The 22,156-nt window shown below is 39.1% G+C and overlaps 1 protein-coding gene across 1 annotated transcript in view; it reads right to left on the bottom strand.

Annotated features, from left to right (window-relative positions):
* chn2 (chimerin 2) overlaps positions 1-20,078 on the bottom strand; it is a 28,179-nt gene extending 8,101 nt beyond the window's left edge. Inside the window, exons 1-7 of the mRNA XM_042489281.1 lie at positions 19,995-20,078; positions 18,752-19,046; positions 10,049-10,087; positions 7,324-7,379; positions 4,632-4,663; positions 4,322-4,435; positions 3,888-4,158 (exon numbers count right to left, since the gene is read on the bottom strand). Of these exons, the coding sequence (XP_042345215.1) occupies positions 3,888-4,158; positions 4,322-4,435; positions 4,632-4,663; positions 7,324-7,379; positions 10,049-10,087; positions 18,752-18,800 (561 nt within the window). The 5' untranslated portion in view covers positions 18,801-19,046; positions 19,995-20,078. The remainder of the gene's footprint in view (positions 1-3,887; positions 4,159-4,321; positions 4,436-4,631; positions 4,664-7,323; positions 7,380-10,048; positions 10,088-18,751; positions 19,047-19,994) is intronic.
* Between the last annotated feature and the right edge of the window lie 2,078 nt (positions 20,079-22,156).

Below are 22,156 nucleotides of genomic sequence, written 5' to 3' on the forward strand. Positions count from 1 at the left end.
TTTATTAAACTGGGAGGAGAGGTCATGAAGCCAGTAAGTACTGGATTTGTGATGATAAAGAGGTGGAGAAAAAGCAGAGCAGTGAAGCAGAGAGCCAAAAGACCCAAAGGGCAACTGCAAAGCCGAGATAAAATGAAAGGATTGGCAGCTTACAGACACAGTAGCAAAGTTTTAAAAAAATGCTGCAGGCCTTTTGTGTACCAGCTATTCTTTTTGTCTCTGAGGACAACAGTTAACGGGCTGATAACTGAGAGAGTGACAGGACAGGTGAAGATATTTGTCATTGTGGCTGACATTCCTTGAAAAGACCTACACATACCATAGCATACAACTGAACTCTGCAGCAAAGTCTGAGGGAACAGATGAGGAATAGTCCACTGGCAGATATTTTAGCCTTGCGAGGTCGGAGGGAGGGAGGATGAGGGAGGACGAGGGTTCTTTGTCTGCAGGCAGATGGCTTCTTGTCTCTTAAAGAAGAGTGTGGAAGAAAGGACACAAAAGGTGGTCACACAACAAGCTCTGCTTTCTTTTCAATGGTTTGGCTCTTTTATTCCCCCAAGGCTTTGTGAGAGCACAGCTGAGCGGACTCTGTTGTGGCTGAGCACTTGGAATCATGGGAAAATGGCACAGTAGGCGCTGACACACTAAGACAACAGGGTACAACTACCCACATCCCAAACAAAACAGCCCTAACAGCATCTCGCACAAAAAGAGAAAGAGACATACTGTGAAGGGTAAAGCAGTCAAAGATATTGACCATTATTCAAAAGTGGGAGAAATTGCCACTTTCATATCCAACATGAACACTGAAAATTGATCTATTTTCTGGGGCTGCGGCTGAAAAGAAATAACCACGTCTAAAAGTCTGAAAATGTATGCTTACAATGTGGTGTGAGGAGCATTTTTACATTTTGCAGCTAAAACACATAAATGGCTGTTCTTTGCATTTTTATAACGTGAAAATCTCAGGAGAGAACAGGTAATTATCCTAACAAACAACATGACAATTTGATTGGAAATATTTTCAGGGCATGCAAGCAGACAAGCCTGTCAAGAGAGCCCCACTGAGAAAACCAGTGTGGTGAGTATCAGAAGGTATGCAGCAGAGGTCCTGACCACTGAGAAAATTCCTGCACATGTAAAAGAAGCAAACTCAGGAGGTTGATCTAAAGGTCGAGTTAAGCACCCCCTACCCTCCCCTTTTGGGAGCATTTTAATTACACAAAAATTTGCAGTCACGGCAATATGGTGCTATCAACCTGACACAGAGTAAATACACATGGGTGTAGACTATACAGTGAAGCCACTGTCGCTGTAATGCCTCAGGGCGTGGCTGTGTAATTGGTAAACACAAAGTTCAAACAGCAACCACAGATTTGAGCTGGGTCTCTGCTTCTTGGACGAATAATACTGGAGCAGACAGAAAACATTTTCCTCCCTTGACTGGCAGGTGGTTTTCAAACGCTGTCTGCCAAAGCCTGTCATCATCACAGCTGTCACTGACTCAGATCATCGTGTATAAAACTTGGCAGGAGAAATATGAAGTCAGTTTTACAAAAGCGCCTAGATAACTGACAATGTGACATTTAGACAGAGACGTGCTCCAGATTTACTTGCCAAGCGGAGGTTAATTGGAGGCTGCAGTCCACAAAATTTCAAACATTATAGCTGCAAATCAAACAAAGTGCAACAGCACTGGACACGGTTCAATAAAGCACTGTATGTTGAGCAAACACAGGTCAGTCTGTGAGTCTTAGAGCACTTGTGAGGGCAGTACTCGGCTCTGAGGGCTTCCTAGAGGTCGACAGTGGCATGTGTAGCTCTAAGCTTCTATGAAACCACTATAAATCAATGTGCTGCTGAATGACCCAGGTCAAAAATGTAGCATTAATGGCTCAAGTTTCAAGTTACAGAGACTAAACTAAAGACTGATGATATTAATACTGCAACTGATGCTCCTGCTGACACATTCTGCATGTGTATGTCACTGACTGACATCTTCAAAATATGGAATCCCCTGGATCAATAAATCTGGTTTTCAAGTTGAGAGACACATTAAGCATACAACTCATTTAATCTCTGAAGGTGAAAATATTAATATCTGTTATTAAAGAGGGCTGGGTGTGAATCTTAGTGCCATCATTAAGCCAGAAAGAAAAGAGGAAACAAGTTAAGATTGCCACCTAGTGGAAGCATAGTTAGGGTTCTTCTCCAATATGAAAACAAGACATCCCTCGTCCCTCATTGATAAATCATTCACAGACTTCAGTCCAACAACAGCTCACGAGTGCCAGTGAATACAATGTGCAATTTGTCTCACCAAAGATCAGTGTGTCTGATATGCATGGCAGGCAGAGCAAAGTCCCAGTCCCCTTGGTCATCATTACCTTTCAGAGGACGCAGCGAAGCATGGCAGCAGTGAACACACCCAGGGGCTACGGGGATAATGTACGTCTCACTCACAGGACAAAGTGTCCTCTCAGGAGCACTCTCATCCTACTGTAAAATCTACTGGAAATGTTCAGCAGCATGGAATAAAATAATGGCAGTATGAAGTTTCTGTCAAAGGACCGAGATAAATGTACCAGAGGATTTACATGTGCTGAACTAATGAAGAATTTTTAGATTAGATGTGCTACTTTAGAAAAATCAAAACAAGTAGTCATAAAATAATTTTGGCTCATTATGACAGTTATGTCTTTGGATAATGAAATTCAAAGAGTTAAAAGGCTTTTGATAACAAACTGAAAACGGTTTTCAAGGCAGCTTCTTTTATGTTGTAGAAATATTCAATGACAAAATTCAAGCTTGATTTCAATCAACTTTTACTTTTATATTGAATATGGATCATTGTGGAATAACTAGACTATTACAATTTCATAATGAGTAAAGTTTATTTTAACAGGGTTCTCTTACCAAGGATGAAAGAGATAGAGATTTTTTTAAATGAATCTATTAATAATTGGTCTTAATGTCACTGATTAGTCTAAAATTTCACATAGTAGTATAAAAAGCCAATCACAATTTTACAGAGGCCAAGGTTGCATTTTCAATTTGCTTGCTAAGACCAATCAACAGACCAAAACTCAATGATATTAAATTAAAAGGAATAGCTAGACATTTCGGTATATGCATTTATTTGCTTTCTAGCAGAGAGTTAGATAACAAGATCGATACCACTCTCATGAAAGTTGCCTGGCAAATTTACAGTGACAACAAAACAAAAAAAAAGTTATTAGCCTAGAAACAAGATTAATCTGCGAGCTCATGGTTTTTTTTGCATTCTTGTGATGCCAGGATAGGAAGCCAAGAAATAATCTGAAACATAATCCGCCAAAAAACCCTAGTATTTGTACACCTTGGTTTTTGTACAAATTAAACAAATGGGATATAACATTTTAATTAGTGGTCCTAGGTATATGTTGGTCAGCTGTTTCTCTCTGTTTCCAGTCTACGTTAAGCTAACGGCTAGCTGGCTGTAGCTTCGTATTTACCCCACAAACATGAGCATATTGATCTAATCATCTAACTCTTGACAAGAAAATTAATGAACCTATTTCCTAAAACACAAAACTAAACCTTTTAATTAAGAACAGCCAAGAGCTACTAGTTTGACAAAGTTTGCATTCTTAGTTTGACAAATCATTACACTGACTGACTGATGAACTTACTGATCATCAAAATTGTTGTCACTTGATTTTCAGTCAACCTTTTAACTGATTCACTGACTTTACGTTTCAGTAATGCAACAGCATCTGTGAAGTAGTGTTGTTTTCAAAGATACGTCAGCGAGGTAAATGCTTGAACTTTAAACCTTTCAGCCAGTCTCACCACCCACTGCTTGCACTAAAGTACAGTGCACTGAAATCATCAGTCATAAAACTAACCTTTTCATCTCTCTGGAAGGTGACCCTGCGTGGTTCTGTGCGTCCGCGGTTCAGCCTGTGCACCATCTTGTCCTTGAGCAACGAGGTGTAACCAAGATGCTCATAGATGGGGTTCGTGGTCATTTTGGCAATGTACTCCGCCGCCTTGGTCTCGATGTAGAGAGTGATAAGGGCATCCGTCACAAGGTCATGGACCGACTCGAACCTCTTCTCCCCGACAAAGTGCTTCCCATCATAGAACAATCTGTAGTTGAGGGTCTGGTGCCCAAACCTGGTTCGAGATGCATGAAGACAGAGGGAGTGAAGATAAGCAGAGACAGAGTTGTTTCAGCTGATGAATAAAAGTGAACAATGTGGAGACTGAGTGAGGACCGGGCTGCTGATAAGGCCGACCTTTCAGGGGATTCTGTGCTGCATACTGATGGTATTGGTACCTTAAGGCCAAGGTGTGTGTCCCTGGCTGTCTTTGGCTCTCCCTGATGAGGTAAGCACCCTCTGCTCCCGCCAGAAGCTCATCTGCATATTCTCGAGAGATCATGCCATGAAACCTGTGGGAAAAAAAATCAGCATGTATAACTGTCTGCATGTTTCGGTCAGCAAGCAAAAAGACACAAAAACACACACAAAATACACATCCACCCACTTAAACCACATCTAATAAGGCAGTAATGATAAATAAAACCATTCTGAGCACATTACAATCTGAAAAAAAGGCATAAAAACAATGAGAGTAATCACACTCACTCTCTGCCGTAGTATTTGGGTCTGCTCTCCATCTGTAAAGCAGAAGACATATTGGCTGGAGTGATACGATATGAAAGCTCAATTAAATGGCTTTGCAAATTGTTCTTGCAGCCTGTGTGAAAGATAAAGGACTCCACACCACAGAACAGATTATCTCCATCTGTGCCCCCACGTCTATTTGCAGCTACCAAGCCATAAAGCCAAATCACAGAGTGTGGAGATGAATTAGAGGCAGTGCAGGAAAACAGCTGGTGATGACAGCCAGCTGCAAAGAATTAATATTTAGTGTGTTACTGTGTCACGCTGGGGTGTGTAGTGTGTCTGTATTAAAAAAAAATCAAAGGATATGGCTAAAAAAACACATTTCTCATCCTGTACATGTCATCTCACATATGACCATTTTTATTATCCAGATCCTCTTTCCATACACCTTCAAAGATGATAGAATTCACAGTTATGATCATAGTGGATTCTGTAATATGTCAAACATCACTTTGTAGTTTGAATTAATGGATAGCCACTAATCTCATACAGCCAGCCCACAGCTTTCACTTTGCTCATCATAGTGTGGCTAGACTCAAAATAGGATGAGACATGCATCACTTCTGCTAGGCTGTACAATAGAAGCCTGACAGTTTGCAGAGCGAGGGCAGTAACAAGTATAGTAACTTCTTGTGTTCACACAGCCAAGGGAATAAAGTCTGTGCTGTCCATCAAAAGTGTCCCCGCTGCTTGCTCCCAGTTACTATACTTGTTACTGTTCTTGCTGTAAATTGGTAAAATGCTCAAGTCTTAAAACAATAGTCAGGCACATGTATGATCGCTGAAACAGGTTTCTGCATGCTCTGATCATTTCCTCTCCATTACGATTGCAACTTTTTCTTTTTTTGTCAACAAATCAAAGTTATTTCACAAGCTAAAAATATTCACATTAGAGAAGCTGGAATCAAAGAAATTTCACACTTTTTTTCCTAGAAAAATATTCACACCAATCAATTGATTATCAAATTAGTTGGCAAATGATGTAATAGTTAAAACTTTGTTATAGATAGATATTCAGTTTACTGCCATAAAGGAGTAAAGAAACCAGAAAATATTCACATTTAAGAAGCTCTAGTCAGAGAATTTTGAAAGAAAACCTCAAACCGATGAATCAATTGTCAAATTAGTTGCAGATTCATTTTTAAGAGATATAACGTGTGCTTAGAAACTGTTGGTCTTACTGTAAATATGGTAATTATTCCTCTTTTTTAACATCTCTCCATTTTAACTATACTTCTACAGATTTTAAATTTATTTATTTTTTAAAAGATTTTTGGGGGCTTTTTTGGCCTTCATTAGATAGAGCAGCTATAGAATGAAAGGGGGTGAGAGAGAGGGGATAGCATGCAGCAAAGGGCCATAGGTGGATTTAAACCTGTGGCTGCTGTAGCAAGGACAAAGCCTTTGAACATGGGCTGCATGGGCTCTGCACTTATTCTATGTTAATTTTATCTACGCTAATATTCAAAATGTAGCAGTGATTTAGAATGTTTTAATTTTATCTAATTTATGTCCTTTGTGTGTGACATTTTATATAAGCCATTGTAAGTTGTTACCACAATCTCACAGATAGCTTATATTTAATTTATGTGCTTTATCACAAATAAACCGTAACTAACTATTCAGCATTGCAGCACTACTGTCAATTCCTTCCTAATGTGCTTCCTATGTAAGTGATGGCCGAACATAAAATCCACTCTTACTGTTCTGTGCAAAAATTACAAAGTTAAACTGAAGCTTATATTAGTTTTCAGCTGTCTGAGTTAGAGAAATCAAGTCGATATCATCAAAAGTTACAGATCTTTTTAGTAGAGATGGAATATTTCTAACACATCCTCCAAATCTTTTAGGGTTAAACATGCACAATTTTCTGAAAACTACAAATTTCTCCTAAACAATTTACCAAAAGACATTTTAAATACATAGAAGGCAAAGAATAAACCATGCAATAGAGGATCATACTTGAGTTTTTTTAACTGTAGTATACTGGCAGGTTTTAACAGTTACTCATGAGGGGTGGGCGTTCAAGAAGCAGCTAGTCACTCCCTGTAGGTTACTGATTGGTCTGGCTTCCAGCTGCCGGGCTCAATCATTTCTCAGTGAATGTTTTCCAGGCTAAAACCTGAGAGCCAAAACTGAGTCTGCAAAATGCAGTGTGGCTGTAAAAAGAAAGAAAGGGAGCCCACAGGTGGTTTAGTCTGAACCTTAGTAGTTCATTGTCACATGACCAAAAAAAAAAACTATCCTCTCTTGCTTCTGTCGTTTAAGGGATATTTTTCACTTTTGTGAAGCACATTGTATCACATCTTGTGGTATGAAGTATGCTATGTAACTTTTTATTATGACTTTTGTGTATGTAGTTAGTGTACATTATTTCAACCATTTACAGTCATAACGCTGAAAAAATGACTAAATTAATCAATGAGTCATTGATCGTAAAATACCAAAAAACTGTGTCTGGCTTCCCATTTATGAGGTATAACAGGTTTTCTTTGCTGACACTGTTGAAGCTTGGTTGGTTTCTGAGAATGTGAAACTCGCATTTGCTATTATGTGTTCATATTTTAAAAATAAATAGTTAAATATATGAAACTGAACATTGTAGTCCTAAACAGTAGCTGATTGTGTACAGATTTACTGATGTACTGACCTCCTGAGGACATGTGATCCTCTTTGGTCTCGGGGCTTCCTGCTGTAACTGGTACACTGTTAGAGAAACACATGGATGTTAATTAAAGCGCTGTGCCCCTCTGAGTTGGGCACACTGCTCAGCACAAGTTATAATTACATGCATGATGTCAGTTTGTTACCAAAATAAACTTAATACACACTTTAGATGCAGGAAATTAAATGATACAGTGCAGCTTTCAGACACTGGACATCAAACAACATCTCCACTTAACAGCCTTTAGTTTGACTGAAGCTGTGACTCAGTTCAGAGGTAACACGGTACAACAGGAGCAATTAGCTTATATATGCAAAGCTAAGCAGTTAGTGGTTTACATGACAGGAGCTATATATCTGCAATCCATTTGTGTAAATTAAGACCTGTTGTGCACTTACTGAATGTGCACTTACAATCCTGCGAAACATAAATACTAACACTTCTAAATACACATACTGTAAATCCAAGCTCCTCTGTATCAGATGTACTAAAAAGTTCTGGGAGAACTCTAAGTAAATCAGTGAAGCGACTGAAAATGGAATTGAGGGATTTGTGCCAGTCGGAGAAATCGCCACAAACACCTCAGCAGCCTTACAGAATGAGTATGTTACGATTAGTGAATAAAAAGTGAGAGAAGCTGAAGTACTGCTGCTGTTTCTGCTGAGAGCGGTTCATTTCTTTATATTCGATTTTTAATCCTTTATCTGTCAAGAGCTTAAGTCTCTCTTTTATCTGACAAATTGCCACATTTCCAAACCAGACTCTTTATAGTATCCTACGATGCTAAAGATCCAGTGTGAAGGATTTAGGGAGATATACTGGCAGAAATTGAATGTAATGAGTAAGTTTTCTTCAGTTAAATTGAATATCATTGTGTTTTTGTGATCTTAGAATAAGACATTTTTATCTACATAGGGAGTGAGTCCTCATCCATGGAGTCCACCATATTGCATTGCCATGTTTTCACAGCAGCCCAAAACGCACAAACCAAACACTGGCTCTACATCAAGCTGCAACCTCAAAGGCTGAAAAATGAAGCCAATGCGGAAGTACCAAAAACTGTACTTCACTGAATGGCCACTTGAGGCTGGCTGCAAAAGCAAGTTAGTCCTTGAAGACTCCCATGTTCAAATGCCCAACTTTACAGCAGAAATATAATGTTTACAGCCATGTACAAAAAACAGTTTTGATGCATATAATTTGCCTCTTTATGACACATGCACAGGGTTTGAATTATTATATAACTCACTCGTTGACATTTTGTTGAGGCCCAAATTGAGGCATATTAAAGGGCAGGGCTGACTGCAACATGTCTCTACAGTCTGTAATACAGATCCTCCTCTTGCTCCTCCACAGCTCCAGCCAAATATGGTCACCTTTGGCTCCAAAAAACCAAGATGTGTTAGCTGAAATGCCTGACTTGAGTCTTCAAAACGGGAGCCCACGAACCAGTGGGCACACATTAGCAGGTGCTGGGCGGGCTTGTGGCCTGTCTGTGATGAGCTGAACAGCATCGAAGAAACACTGATTTCTACTGCAAAACTGCTTTATTCTGTGTTTTTACTGGGGTTTTTTATCACCGTGTCTGTTTGTATTGGAGAAGAAGAGATCTTTGCAGATAATTTGGCTCGCTGTAAAAGCCTCCTAAACAGTGAAGATGAAGGAATCCTAATATGGAGAAGTTTCAGCTGCTTGCAATCTGCAATCCTTACCACTAGATACCACAAAATCCTAAACATTGCTTCTTTAACAGAATAACAATCTTTACTGTTTGATACTTAATGCTCTCACTCTTGTTTGTTTGGCTTCATCTATAACTTTGTGAGATGTGGATGTGGGCCGAATGCCACAACAGTGTCCCCATTTCCAACAACCGGTACTACAGCTAAGAAATCACTGTTTGAGGCTGAGCTAAGTCTTCACCGCAGCAGATTCTCCAGGCTGGGGAAGGAAGACTCCTCGCTGTGACTTTTTCATGTTTTGTCGGGTTGACTTAAGCCAATCAGCAAGATCTGGACATCATCCATTCCTGTGACACAGCGAGCTCTAAAAATACCTCAGCAGAGGACCAGTAGAATCCAGAGAAGATGGGAAACAGCATCATTGGAAAATTATACAGAGAGAGACATTCAATTACAGGAAAAAATGTATATGAAGGGTATAAATTGTAATTGGTTAAACTATAATCAGTGTTAGGACAGACTCAGCTGAAATTATGTGTGCTCTGCTTTAACAGATGCTCTGAATATATTCTGAGTAGTCAATCCATTTCCTCCCACATGGTAAAAACATTGTATAATGAGGTGGGTGTTCTGAGGACCCTATTTCAGCTGAGCCGCTTTGCAGGTAGAAAATCTTATTTTCCCCGGATGATGGTAACCTATTTTACTCAGAGATCAGGAATCCACTGCTTTGCATTTGTGCATGCATGGATGTGTTGTGTGGGCGAGTGTGTTTGAGTGTGTGCAATGTGTGTGTGTGTGTGTGTGTGTGTGTGTGTGTGTGTACAAGCCTTTTGGAACCTGCACGGTATTTAATTGTACTATATACAACAAAACCCAATTCTTCCAAGTACAAAAAAATGTTGCTTTGTTATTTATAGACACCCAAAAAAATGTGCCGATATTTAAAGAAACGCACAAAAGGCCAGAATCAGGTCAAGTCAGTCAAAAAGATGCTAATCAACATATAAAATGAATTGGTTACTCACAGTAGGACTTCCATATGGGTGGTTGGTAATCCTCAGGGTCTGTAAAACACAAAAATAAAGCAGGTTTCTGTTATTAACTCACAGTGGTGTTAATAGACTGTGCCCTGTTTTCTCTCATTATAATCTCCGCATCTATCCATCTCCCAGTGGACTAACTGTGAGCCCTTCGCCATGATTTTGTCACTGTTGTTTATCTCTCTGTTATAATTATGCATATGGCCTCACACTGTGCAGCTGCCTCTTGAGATGCATCAATGAATACACTTCTAATCAGCGTCTCTACTTCAAGGGCAATCGATACAAATGTCCGCTTGTTTCGCTAAACATCTTGTCGGCACACACCTGATCTATATTACCCGCCAGCAGGGTCCCAAAAAACACACAAACACACCAATCAAAATTAATGTAAGTAAATACAATTTAGAACTAACAACCAGCAGTAAGATTTTCCTCTGGGAAACATGATGGCTGATTTATAATTATGTGAACACATTCCTGAAATATATGATGGTGCTGTTGCATTACGTTGAAAAGAGTTAGAGAGGTGATGAAGTAAATGCCCTGTAGCAAGAGATAATTTACTGTAGTACCCAAGTACCGAAGTAATGACCCGTAATAAAATGTGTCACTAAACGAGTCAGAATTGTGGCAAAATTGGCTACCGTACTACACTGCAAGTGATGTAATAAAATGCCTGGCCTTCATTATGACATAAATAGTGCGGCATATTTTCACTCATGATAATCACGGTGACAAAACGTTTGAACCTCATCTCACACCAAAGCAACTCCATATGTTGAAGACGGTCTTGTTTCTAAGGTCAGGTAAGAACCTTTAAACTCAAATAATGATGTTGCCTCTGTATTATGTTACAAACAAAGCTATAATTATAATATTACAACACAATATTTTTGTTAACTCATTGGTTGAAGCAAAGCATACCCAAGAGAAAGTAATAACCATTCCTCTAATAACAATCATTTAACTTGCTGGTAATAATTCCATGTTATTAACAAAAATCAGCAATTTCTTATTTCTTACATTTCTATGCTCTGAAGCAAATGGAAAGCAATATGGCTATCTTTGCGAGAGTGGCGCCAACTGTGATACCACTTGGAAACACTATGGGTGGGAATCACCAGAGGCCCACAATATGATATTATCATGATATTTATGTCACAATACAATATTATTGCACTTTTAAACATTTTGTAATATGCTGACTGAGAATTTTGATTACATATATATTGCAGCATGTTGTGATTTATTAACTGTTTTTCAAATGCAAGTTATGTCCTAACACTTTGTCAGCATCTGTTTTATCTAATAAGATTACAGTTTCAGTCTAGTCTCTCTTCAGTCATTTATATTGCCGCAAAATGTATCTATTGGAATGTAAAGGCTAATTTAATAAGTTGCCAAAAGTTTAATTTTTGTTCGCATTGTTAATAATTTATACAATAGAAAAATCAATACTTTGTGTCTGTGTATTGATATATTATACTGCAACGCAAAAATATCATGATACTATGCCAAATTTATTTTCCCCCCACCCCTATTAAAATAGCTAGGGGGAGAAAGTTGTTTCTTACCACTTTAAACTTGCTGCACCAATTCTGAACAACTGAAGGACTGTGTGAATAATGAATCATGTTGGTCCAGAAGATACATGTTGTTAAAACATTCCTTTGCACTCATCAGCAGATCAAGTGCCACACCCCTCTGGCCTGAGGGAAAATAATGACACACACCTACAAGCCTGAAAACCAGTGAGCACTTGTTGGATGTGGGCACTGACGTATGGACAGCAAAATTGTGAAACTTACTCACATAAATGGCACAAACCAAATCACTAGTTCTCTTAAAGTCTCTGTATATTCTTCTGCTATATTTATCTGTTTAAGTGACGGCGCTTACAGAGCAGGCAATCAGAGTATATCCTTCATGCTGGTTTGTCTGCTCACTGCAGCAGGAGCTCGACTGGAGGCTGGTTGCAACAATATTAAACATACCCAAAGCTCATCATTGCTCCTCATAATAATAACGCTGTTACTTTGGAAAGAGCTGAATTAATTACACAGGAAAGACAAGATAGGTGCATATGATCAAATGCTGAATAATTATGTAGATTATGAAAAAGCAGCTTGACTGATAAGTGGATGTTTTGAGAGTAAACGTTGCTGAAAGCTCCACAGAATGTGTGCCTTCAAATACAAATAAATAGGCTTCAGGCTCCGTTTGCCGATGTGTGGCCAAGCTGCCTTGGAAAATGTATTGTCCTAACGCTGAAGCTTTGTCACTGTGTATTGCGCTGGCTACAGTCTGAAAGATTTATTCCACTGCGGCTTGTTTAAAGAATGTGATTTCTTCTGGTTGGCTGCCAAATACTCGCTTTTCAATCTGATTCTTTTTAATGACGAATGGCATTTCAGTCTGGAATTCCGCAGCAGCTCCGGCTCGGAATAGGGAGCTCTTAAGGGTCGATTCTGATGCAAACACCAGCACACACTTTCACAACACACACACAAATACATCAGGCTACACTGTACATACCCACTCTCAACCAAACACACACACAGAGACACACATGCACACAAACACACACAGAAAAAGAACATCAAAAAGAATTTCCAAGCAGCTCAGAGTTTGTGCAGCGTCTGATGATCAGGGAGAATTTAAAATTCTGGAGCAGCCGAAGGGTTCTTCCCCTCCAAAGAAACAGCTATTAATTGTGTTGCCCTCCATTACTCACCAGTCAGAGGCATTCAATAAAATAATTACCAGCACATATTTGCTTTGGTGACAAAGAGAATATGTGATGAATGAGGATCAAGCTCGCCTTAGACTTTTATCCCCTGAGATAACGTCTGCTCGAGAGTCTGCACACATACAAAAAAGAAAACTACCTCAGCACACAAAACAATAAGTCATGTCGAAGTATAACGAGTACAAGCTGACAACAGGTTTGGAGCCTTTTATGACCTGAGCAGAGTCATGTTCAGTGTCACTCATTTTAGTGAAAAAAGACAAATGTCAACAGAGAGGATCTAACGTTGTCTGTGTGTCTCATTTATCCAGATGCAACCATGTCAAGTCCAAATAAAACATCCCACTAGACTATTTTAGGTGTAACAGCAGATTGAATAGTTTTATTTTGACTTAAAAACCTACATACTCAGCTGTCGTCATTAGTGTAATTAACTAACTTATGTAATGTGGCATGGCTGGCAATTAAATAACATGTAATATTTTGTGGTTTTATTTGTTGCGTATGGACAGTGAATCAGTACAGGGAATATGGAGCTGATTTTACCTGCCCTTTCCGCGCAAGGCATAATGTAAACATCGATTAGCTTTTGTATATTATAACAATTCATTCAAAGTCTGTTGTGTCTGCACATTTGTCAGGTAGGAAAAAGTACTTGCTTTTTGGGATTTAAGAACCTGAAGTACTTGGCACACTGATGCACAGACTTTTTAAGTATGAGACCAGGGGGTTTCTCTTTCTAACAGCCTGTACAGTACCAGACGGTTAGGAGTTTATACTGTTTTTGAAAGACTAAAAAAACTCATAATAAATTAGACATAATTGATGGTGAAGTTTTCTTTGAACACTTGAGTTGTTTTCTGTTTTTTAACCCTTTAAGTCTTCAGCTTATATTTTTTTTCCTGCAAGGATCAAAACAAGAATATTAACACTGGACCTCAGTGATAAAATATCTATCCTCTCCTCCCTATGCTGGTTATTAATTAATACAAGATGTGACTTCAAGGTCCACCTGTAAACACATGAAATATAAGTTGCACAGCTGTCACTCCAACAAATCTTGTGTGCTGTCTCATTGCAAGATACTGGCAACACAACTATCGTCACAGCTAAAGAAAAGAGGTCTAAAATGAAACACAGACGACGTAAAACTGGAGTGTTGTCACTATCACCTTGTGAGCTGTAAAGGTTTACACACCAGAGGATATGAGTCTGTCTCCTTATGTGAAAACTTAAGACCAGATAGTAACCTCAAGTGCTGATTTCAGTTTTTATGCCCCATGTTTTTATGGTGTACACGCACCTGCTCATAGCACTGCATTCTAGAAATTAGTTACTACTTTTTTATTTACAATGTTATTGCAATGTAATAGCTGACTGTATTATGTTCAGAGACGTTTCTTCTTTCTTTTAGGTAAAGAAACACTACATTCATGTATCACACATGGCTTTAAATGTAGGTGGTTAGGCCGGATAGTGGGCGTTCAGTACAGTAACAGCACAAGTGCAGGTCCTTGACAGCAGACCTTGGGTTGAGTCCAGACTGCTGTCTTAGGTTGAGTAACAAAAGCACTTTGGTTAAGGTTAGAAAAACATTGTGATTTCTTTTACATTTTGATTAAAAAAAAACCCATATGTGTGTGTGTGTGTGTGTGTGTGTGTGTGTGTGTAAATTTAATGCTGTAGTCACTACAAAGAGACACTACTGCAAGACTGCCTATTTTGGCAGAAAAACAACTGAAAAATGATTTTAGAGACCATTTTGCTGATTGAATTAGTAACATTTCCTCATTAGGTTAATAGAGAATATAACTTGTTTAGCATTACGCATCCCTCAAAACATTTTTGCTGTTTCAAAAAAGTTGTATACATAATTGGAGATAGGACTGGCTCATCTACTTGGGGGTGTCTGTCTGAAAGTGAATGAGTTTGTGATCATTTGTTTGTTTTGCTGGATCTCCAGTCTTTTTCATTTCAGGCTGTGAGTGTGCTGGGCAATGATCACATCCTTTGTGACCCAGTCTTTTCAAGGTCATCGTTATGGTGACCCTGACTGAAAAATGATGATGGTGATGATGATGATCAAGCTGGTATTGGTGCACAACCACATATTTCACAACATCATTTTTATCATTAGTCAGGAGTTTTTCTCTGCTCTGCCAGAACTGGAGAGGCTTCTCAGAAAAAGAGGCTTGTTCAAACATTGGGCTACCTGGCTACTCATGTCTGGAATGTTATCAGTACCTCATAACTTTTCCTACTTCCAGTTAAGTATTTTTCTTATTTTGAAGAGGAAATAGACAGTTTTTTACTTATAACTTATTATGAAGTAACTGTTGATTGCACAAAGTAATGGCCATAGAATAATGACACCATCTGTGTTTAGACTGGTTCCATGTAAGGCTCATTTTCTCTGCTTAATTCTGTCTGCCACCAGGTAAGATCTCCAGGGAAAATGAAGGATTGATTTACAGCACAAAGGAAGTACATCAGCCATTAAGCAAGCAAAACAGGAAGAGGATACCACTTTTGTTTTCCCTGGTAGCTATCGGTAGCTATCCTCAGTTAGCACAGACTATCAATGTAAGTTCTTTGAAGTTACTATCCCCAGTAGCAGAAATAGCAATGGCTCTACCTGGCAAAAAAACCCCCAGCTCTGTTACTAGACTGGAGAAAACGGAAAGCAATCTGGTTGTCTTTGCATGGTGCCAACAATCATACCTCTTGGGAATGCTCTGGGAGGGTTGAAAACTTTTTTTCACTCTCATTGAGTGTCTTAAAATATAGGGTATCATATTAATTTATTGATTTAAAAAATTGCTCTCTAAAGGCCTGCAACTGCAAACGTGATTAAACTTGGCTAGGGAAGCAAAGAAGATCTGCATTGGCCATTAGACAGGCTTGACACACAAAAAAATTAATTTTAAATAACTTCATTACCCATCCATTAGATGAGAAAAAAGGAAATAGGTATCAACATTCAGATTATAAAAGCCTCAGTGTACTTCACAGCCACTTATTCAAATACATAAATGACATACATAAACAACACATTCTGGACTACTCAGATACATGCAGACCCTCACATAAAGAGACACACACACACACACACACACACACACACACACACACACATGCATACACTATCTTGTCAGTGGGATGCAGCAGAGCTACAGCAGGGAGACCATCTGTGTATTACACTGGTCCAAAACAAGCATTTCAACACTGCCATAGTGCTGACCAGATAATATGTGACAGGTATGAGGGTCTCTAGAGTGTGTTTATGTGCTACTGGGCTGGACAAAATAAAAAGAAAGTGTATGTTTTGAACAGGATTTTTTGGGTGAATTTGGATGAGGCAAAAGTGTAACTTATTATTCTGATTCTGGCGTTGCCTTGTGTCTTCCACTGAGAGTCTGTTGTTGTAATTAACACAGGATTGACTACTGGGATATGTTCAACCAGAATTTAAATACTTGGGGGGACAAACTCCCTGACCCTAGCTGATGCTGTGAAACATGCAGACTATTTCAGTCAGTCAGCACAGATGACACAAATCCAGTCCTACGTGATTTACACTGGTAAGGACAAGAAATAGATGTGGTGGAAAGATTTGGAGGTGAACTGCAGACACATGTGCAGGATCGTGTTGAGCAGACAGCCTCTCTCTGTAATACATGGCTGTAATTCTGCCTCCCTGACCAATTTTGTCATTTAAGGCCTGGAGCTGAAGGCATACTTTCATGCTCTATCCCTCAATTTATTTTCAAAGCTTTATTTCCTGGAGCCGTCTGGCAAATGGTGTGCTGCTGGTACAGTACATGCTTCAGTGCCCACCCGTGCCAAGAATGTGTAGGAATCTCCCTGATCTAGACGAATAGCCAGAAAATATCTCTGCAGGGAGAGGAAGAGATTGCAACATAAATGCTGCAATTGTGTTGCAATCCCTTAAGTTTGTCATTATCTTTTTATGTCAAGCCTCATCTGTAATTTTCACCTGTGTATCGGGGCTGCAGTATAGACTGTGTGTATATAATCCAGGCTATACATTACAAGGTGGTTTTGCATACATACCATAGTTCCCTAATTTCAATAAATTTGCAGGAAGTACAGAAATAAATCAATGTCTGCTCCCATAACATAATTACTGTTGCTATAATCATAAATCAATACCCAGCAGAAAAAGCTGCCATCAGTCACACAGGTTGGATAAACTTTATTTATTCACTCTGCCCCAAAAACAGCTTCTAAACAAGATTACCAGATAAATTTATCATCAGGAGCAGCTGAAATAACTACACCGAGAGCACTTTGTTTGCAGCCAGAATAGACGACCTAATATGGAGCAGAAATTGAGCCGAGATTCATTTTTTGAGTCATATGCCTCATAGACTAGATTATTCAAATGTTGTGTCTGACTGCCAAAGAGCTTCGCATGAAAATAATAATACCCTTGTGACAACCACTCTATCCCTGGCAGCAGCGCAGCTTGTAACCTCTGATAATTATATTGAGAGCCCAAAAGTAATGACAACCCTCCAATGCCACAGAGAGAAAAGACTTTCCTCTTAAAGCAGCAGTGGTCAAACAGTAAATCCGCTGCTCTCTGAAACGCACACATGAGATAATGCTCTGTGAAGCATGTGGTTGCCACAGGCTATATCAGCTTGGAAACGACCGTCTTTCCCTCCCACTGGGCAGTACCTAAGGGAAATGTGACTCTGCTGTGTGGTGTGGTTGGGATGCAGTGAGAGTCAGAAAGTAAAACAAACACTATGTAAACTATACAATGTCCTCACCCTGTAATAAACCTACATCTCTGACGTGCAATATTTAATTAACATTTTTTTATTCTTGGAGAAAAAAGTAACGTTTTCTAAACTCTTCACAGTGAATTGTAAAATACTGGTGGAAACATAAAACCAAAGTGCTGAGCCTGACATTATAAACAGCCTATCCCTCCCCTTGTCACACACACACACTCTCTCTCACACACACATGCCTCTGGTTGTTGGCGGGGCTTCCACATCAAACAGCCCTGTGATAGTGGAGTTTGTACTTTATACCCTGGCAAACAAGAGCAATGCGCCTTATCAACACTGAATGGGATATACACAGAGACAAGCATGGAGCAGCTATTTCATTCTGGCTTTGTTTGATCAGCTGCTAACCCACTTTCAGTTCTCGTTCTGTGAAAATTCAACCTTGAAATTGAAATTTTTAAAAATATATAATAGACGCGACTTGCTGAGCTATACCCCATTATAAGCAATGGGGATTCGATTGAAGTTTTGTGCACACTGTGGCAGTATGAACTGTATTATGTCACTGGACCGTAGCATATTAGGATTTTTTACAATAACCCATCCTAGTGCTGCATTTTGGAAAATGGTAGACTATGCAGGCCAAAGATAATCCTTAAAGCCAGCCGAGTGGAAAGTAAATAAGAGAATTGTGGAGATGATTGGCAATCTAATCATAACATCCAAAAACCCAACCTCAGACTGACTGCATCCCACAACCTTATAATTCCCCTGCACATGAAAGGTGTCCTTTCTTTCTAATGTTTTCACCACTGAACCCAGACATAACAGATGATGCTTTTCACTTATCGTTAATCCTAAATCACAGCAGCCACAGGAAGCTATTGTAATGATATGCTTGTTTAATGTTTACCAAGCAAGTGTGAGATGCAGATGGAGAAATAAAAGGATGTCATTTATCATGGATCATATGTTAGGGGTGTTTTAGACAAAATAATTTAAAAAGTTTGAATTAAGCCAAATAAGGGCATTCATTTTAAAGCACACGAACATGCATAATTAAAAAATACCACATTATTATTATTATTATTACCATCATTATCATCTTCATTATTATAGTTTATGTGCAAAGCCTCCGTGTGTAGTTAGAATCTGGGTTGTGTGAACTCTTACCAGAGGACACAGATGAACCTGAGAGACTTGAGTTACTGGATGCTGCCATCCCAGCCCGTTTCACGGCTCGGTTATTCCCGTTTGGCCAAGGTGCGCTCACAGCAGCTCGTGCCCGGCGGTGCCTCCATTTCACTCGTGTCCCAATGTGGTTCACCTTTGACGGCCCTACCGGTGACTATTTCATGCCTCGTCTGGTCCCGAGCCCACCAGCAGTCTGTCTGAATCCGCCGATCCTGCTCCTCGGCTCGCCGCGCGCCTCGGTGAGGAGCTCGCGCTGCCGCATTCACTGAAGGTGCTGCCGCCACAGATAAAAATAGTCAAGACAAGCCACAGGAATATACTCCGTGGATCAGTTTCTCCAAAACATTTCACCCACACCGGACACACGGAATCTGGAGGTCTAGATTTGTGCCATGCAGAAATCAGCTATGGTTTCCATGTGCCACTTTAAGGGTTGTAATAAACACTGCAGCGTAGACGCGCCTTCTTAAAGTGAAAGTTTGGAGCAGGGTTTCCAGATGTAAGCAAGCCCGACTGGCAGCCCGGAACAACAGACTTCAGCTCTGTTTGCTGAACCCAAAACAAACGCTACTTTTTATCTGATATATTAGATTTATGCAAAGGCCCAACTGGCTGAACCACATGGTTCCAGCTTTGGCATATTTTCATTAGATGTCATGTTATGTTGACAATGCCAGTATGAATGTCGGTGTTTTGCGCCATCTGGTGGGGCTGCTTTCACTTCTTTTCCCTGGGATCAAAAAGAAAAAGATTGATGTAGTGTCTGTGGTACTAACTGCATACTTTAGTGGGAGGTTTTGAAACCCAAGGTTTTTTATGCCTTCCTACTCCTTTATTGCTTTATATTCTTTTATTGATGAACAACTTGGTTGCTGCAATTTTTTATTTTGCCTGTAAATAAATCTGCAAATAAATCTGAGTTAAGTGACAGAGCAGCATCCCTTCTGCTTTAATATTGCTGCTCTTGACAAAGGCACTTAAATGCTAAACATGGCCAACAGATGTCCTGTGGTCGTAGTGGACAGCTTCCAGATCAGTGTGTGTAACTTAAAATATATCTATATATGTATATATTGATTACAAAAAAGGTACCTCAAAACATACCTATCTTCAAGCCTTATCAGATTTTTAAAATTGCCACAAAAACAGGTGTAATAATAAGTGAAATCAGCTACTAATGCACAGCTTTGTAAGCAGCAGTCAAGTGTGTTGCATTCCCCACCTGCTCACATAAACTGTCACATCACAGTCCACAGTCTTCTCCCCAGCTGTGGGTAACTTCATTTCCACTGTAGTGTCTGTGAACACAACACACACTTAGCTCGGAGTTCTTCTGCCCCCTTGTGGCCAAACATTATAAACTCCAGCTATAAAAATCCCAGCATGTATCATCAACGAGTACTTATGCAGGGAAAAAGTGATGGAGCATTTAACTCTTTTACAGCAGTGCTCTGACTTCACATTCATATGGACTAGAAGAATATATGATATATTATAACTGCAATTAAGTGATGAAAAAGGATACAATAACCTGGAGCAGTTCCTGGCAAGAAAGACAAACAGCAATAAAAATAGTTAAATGATGAAAAAGTTAAATAAAACTAATAAATAAACAAATCTGCCAGGAGGGAAGGATATAAAAACAATAAAAAACAACAATACACTAAACTTACATTTTGAGTTAGATGCTGATAGACACAAAAAAAAAAATTTGTAGTAACATTTATAACTAGTGCTCTCCATTTATGTTTTGCAGTTGCAGTCCCTGTTGTTGTGCATGCTGGCTTATAGAAGTTTTTCACAGAAGACATTTTGACATGTCCCAGTGGGAAAGCACAGGTGTAAATGATCAAATTAACGAGGGTTCAATTCAATTTAGCTGCTTCTTTTTCTGGTATTGTGCATGCTGGTTCACTGTCATTGTGTCATTGCGTTTCCTACTATGACAAGTAAAAATGTCTGCCCTAACACACGTTCTATAATTATACTGGTATATTAGTCTTACAGTAAAGATTATAAGAAATTCGGGCTGATTTTAGGATACATGGCAGCATTTTTAAAGCTGCATCAACTACTAAAATGACAGACAGACAGCTCTCACCTTTAGAATTACCAACTTAAGTTTTACTGGATAACATATTTGCAACAAAAAAAAACAAACTTACAAATCCAGCAGACACAGAGAAAAACTATCATCCAGCTTGAGTTGTGTTTTGGCCAACTGATGAATCCAATTCCATTGTTCAGTTGTCTCTCAGGTTTGGTCTCCACCAACTCCTGAAAAATACATTTTAAATTCATATTTTGTACATAGCTGGCTGTTAACATGTCTGTCATCTGAGGGGTATTCCATCAAGGTGGATACAGGAAAAGCGTGATTTATTTTAATAAGTCTTGCCAGTTAAAGTGAGTTATCTGCTCCATGAAGGTGGCTTATGCGAGTCCCCTGCTTATTAACCATGGTAACCTACCTTCACTTTTGTCCTGTTTTAGATGTTTTTCTCAAAATGTGACCAAGCATAAGTGTATGTGCTTGCTTTAGTTACAAAAAAAATAATACAAGAAAATCCCGTGTCACCAGTTTTACTCTCTTAAAAAGCCAGTAAGTTTATTTGATATAGGCCAGCCTATTTCTGTTAATGCCCATTTTATTCAGGCACGCTAAAAAATTGTGGGGTTTCTCCCGGGACCGGAGCCTACGTTCTTCTTTTCACAGTGGGGTGTGCCTGATACGCATTTAACTAGCAAAGCGTAACCTTAAAAGTTGTTTATTAACTTGAGATTTTCCTTAACCCCATGATTAAACTTTCAGGAGAAGTCATGTGCAACTATAACTTCACACCGAGATGCTTTTGTTAATTCTATATTCATACATTTACGGGAAAAAACACTGAAATTTGCTCAACCCTTGTACTGCTAGCACAGTGGAGGGGTCTGTGTATTCTGATATCAGTGTCGTGTTGGCATCATGCCCAGCCCGGACAGCAGACTATCAGTTTCCATGTAAACAAGTGTGAGACCAAATGTACAAATTATAAGAAAACAAAGTATTTAACATTAAAGGTCATTAGTCAATAGCCTTATTACATTGTTTGCCAATGTAGCCTACCTTAGCTGAAAAAGGTTCTCTTTAAGGTACTTTTAGCATGCTAGCAACCCAGAATCCGTCTCAGCTTTCAAACACTCAATTGTAAATTGAACATTTATTGATAAAGTGAGATTAAATTAAAATTGGTGATAAACTCACCTTGGGTTTTTTAAAAATTATTATTTAACAACAGGATTAACCAATTTAAGGTAACTGCTACCAAGCGTTTCTTTTTGAAAGGAAACCCATCAGTGTAAAGTTAGCTTCTTAAGACAGCACACGACGGTCACTTTCAT

Source organism: Plectropomus leopardus, chromosome 7 (assembly GCF_008729295.1).
Source record: "Plectropomus leopardus isolate mb chromosome 7, YSFRI_Pleo_2.0, whole genome shotgun sequence".
Taxonomy (NCBI): Eukaryota; Metazoa; Chordata; class Actinopteri; order Perciformes; family Serranidae; genus Plectropomus; species Plectropomus leopardus.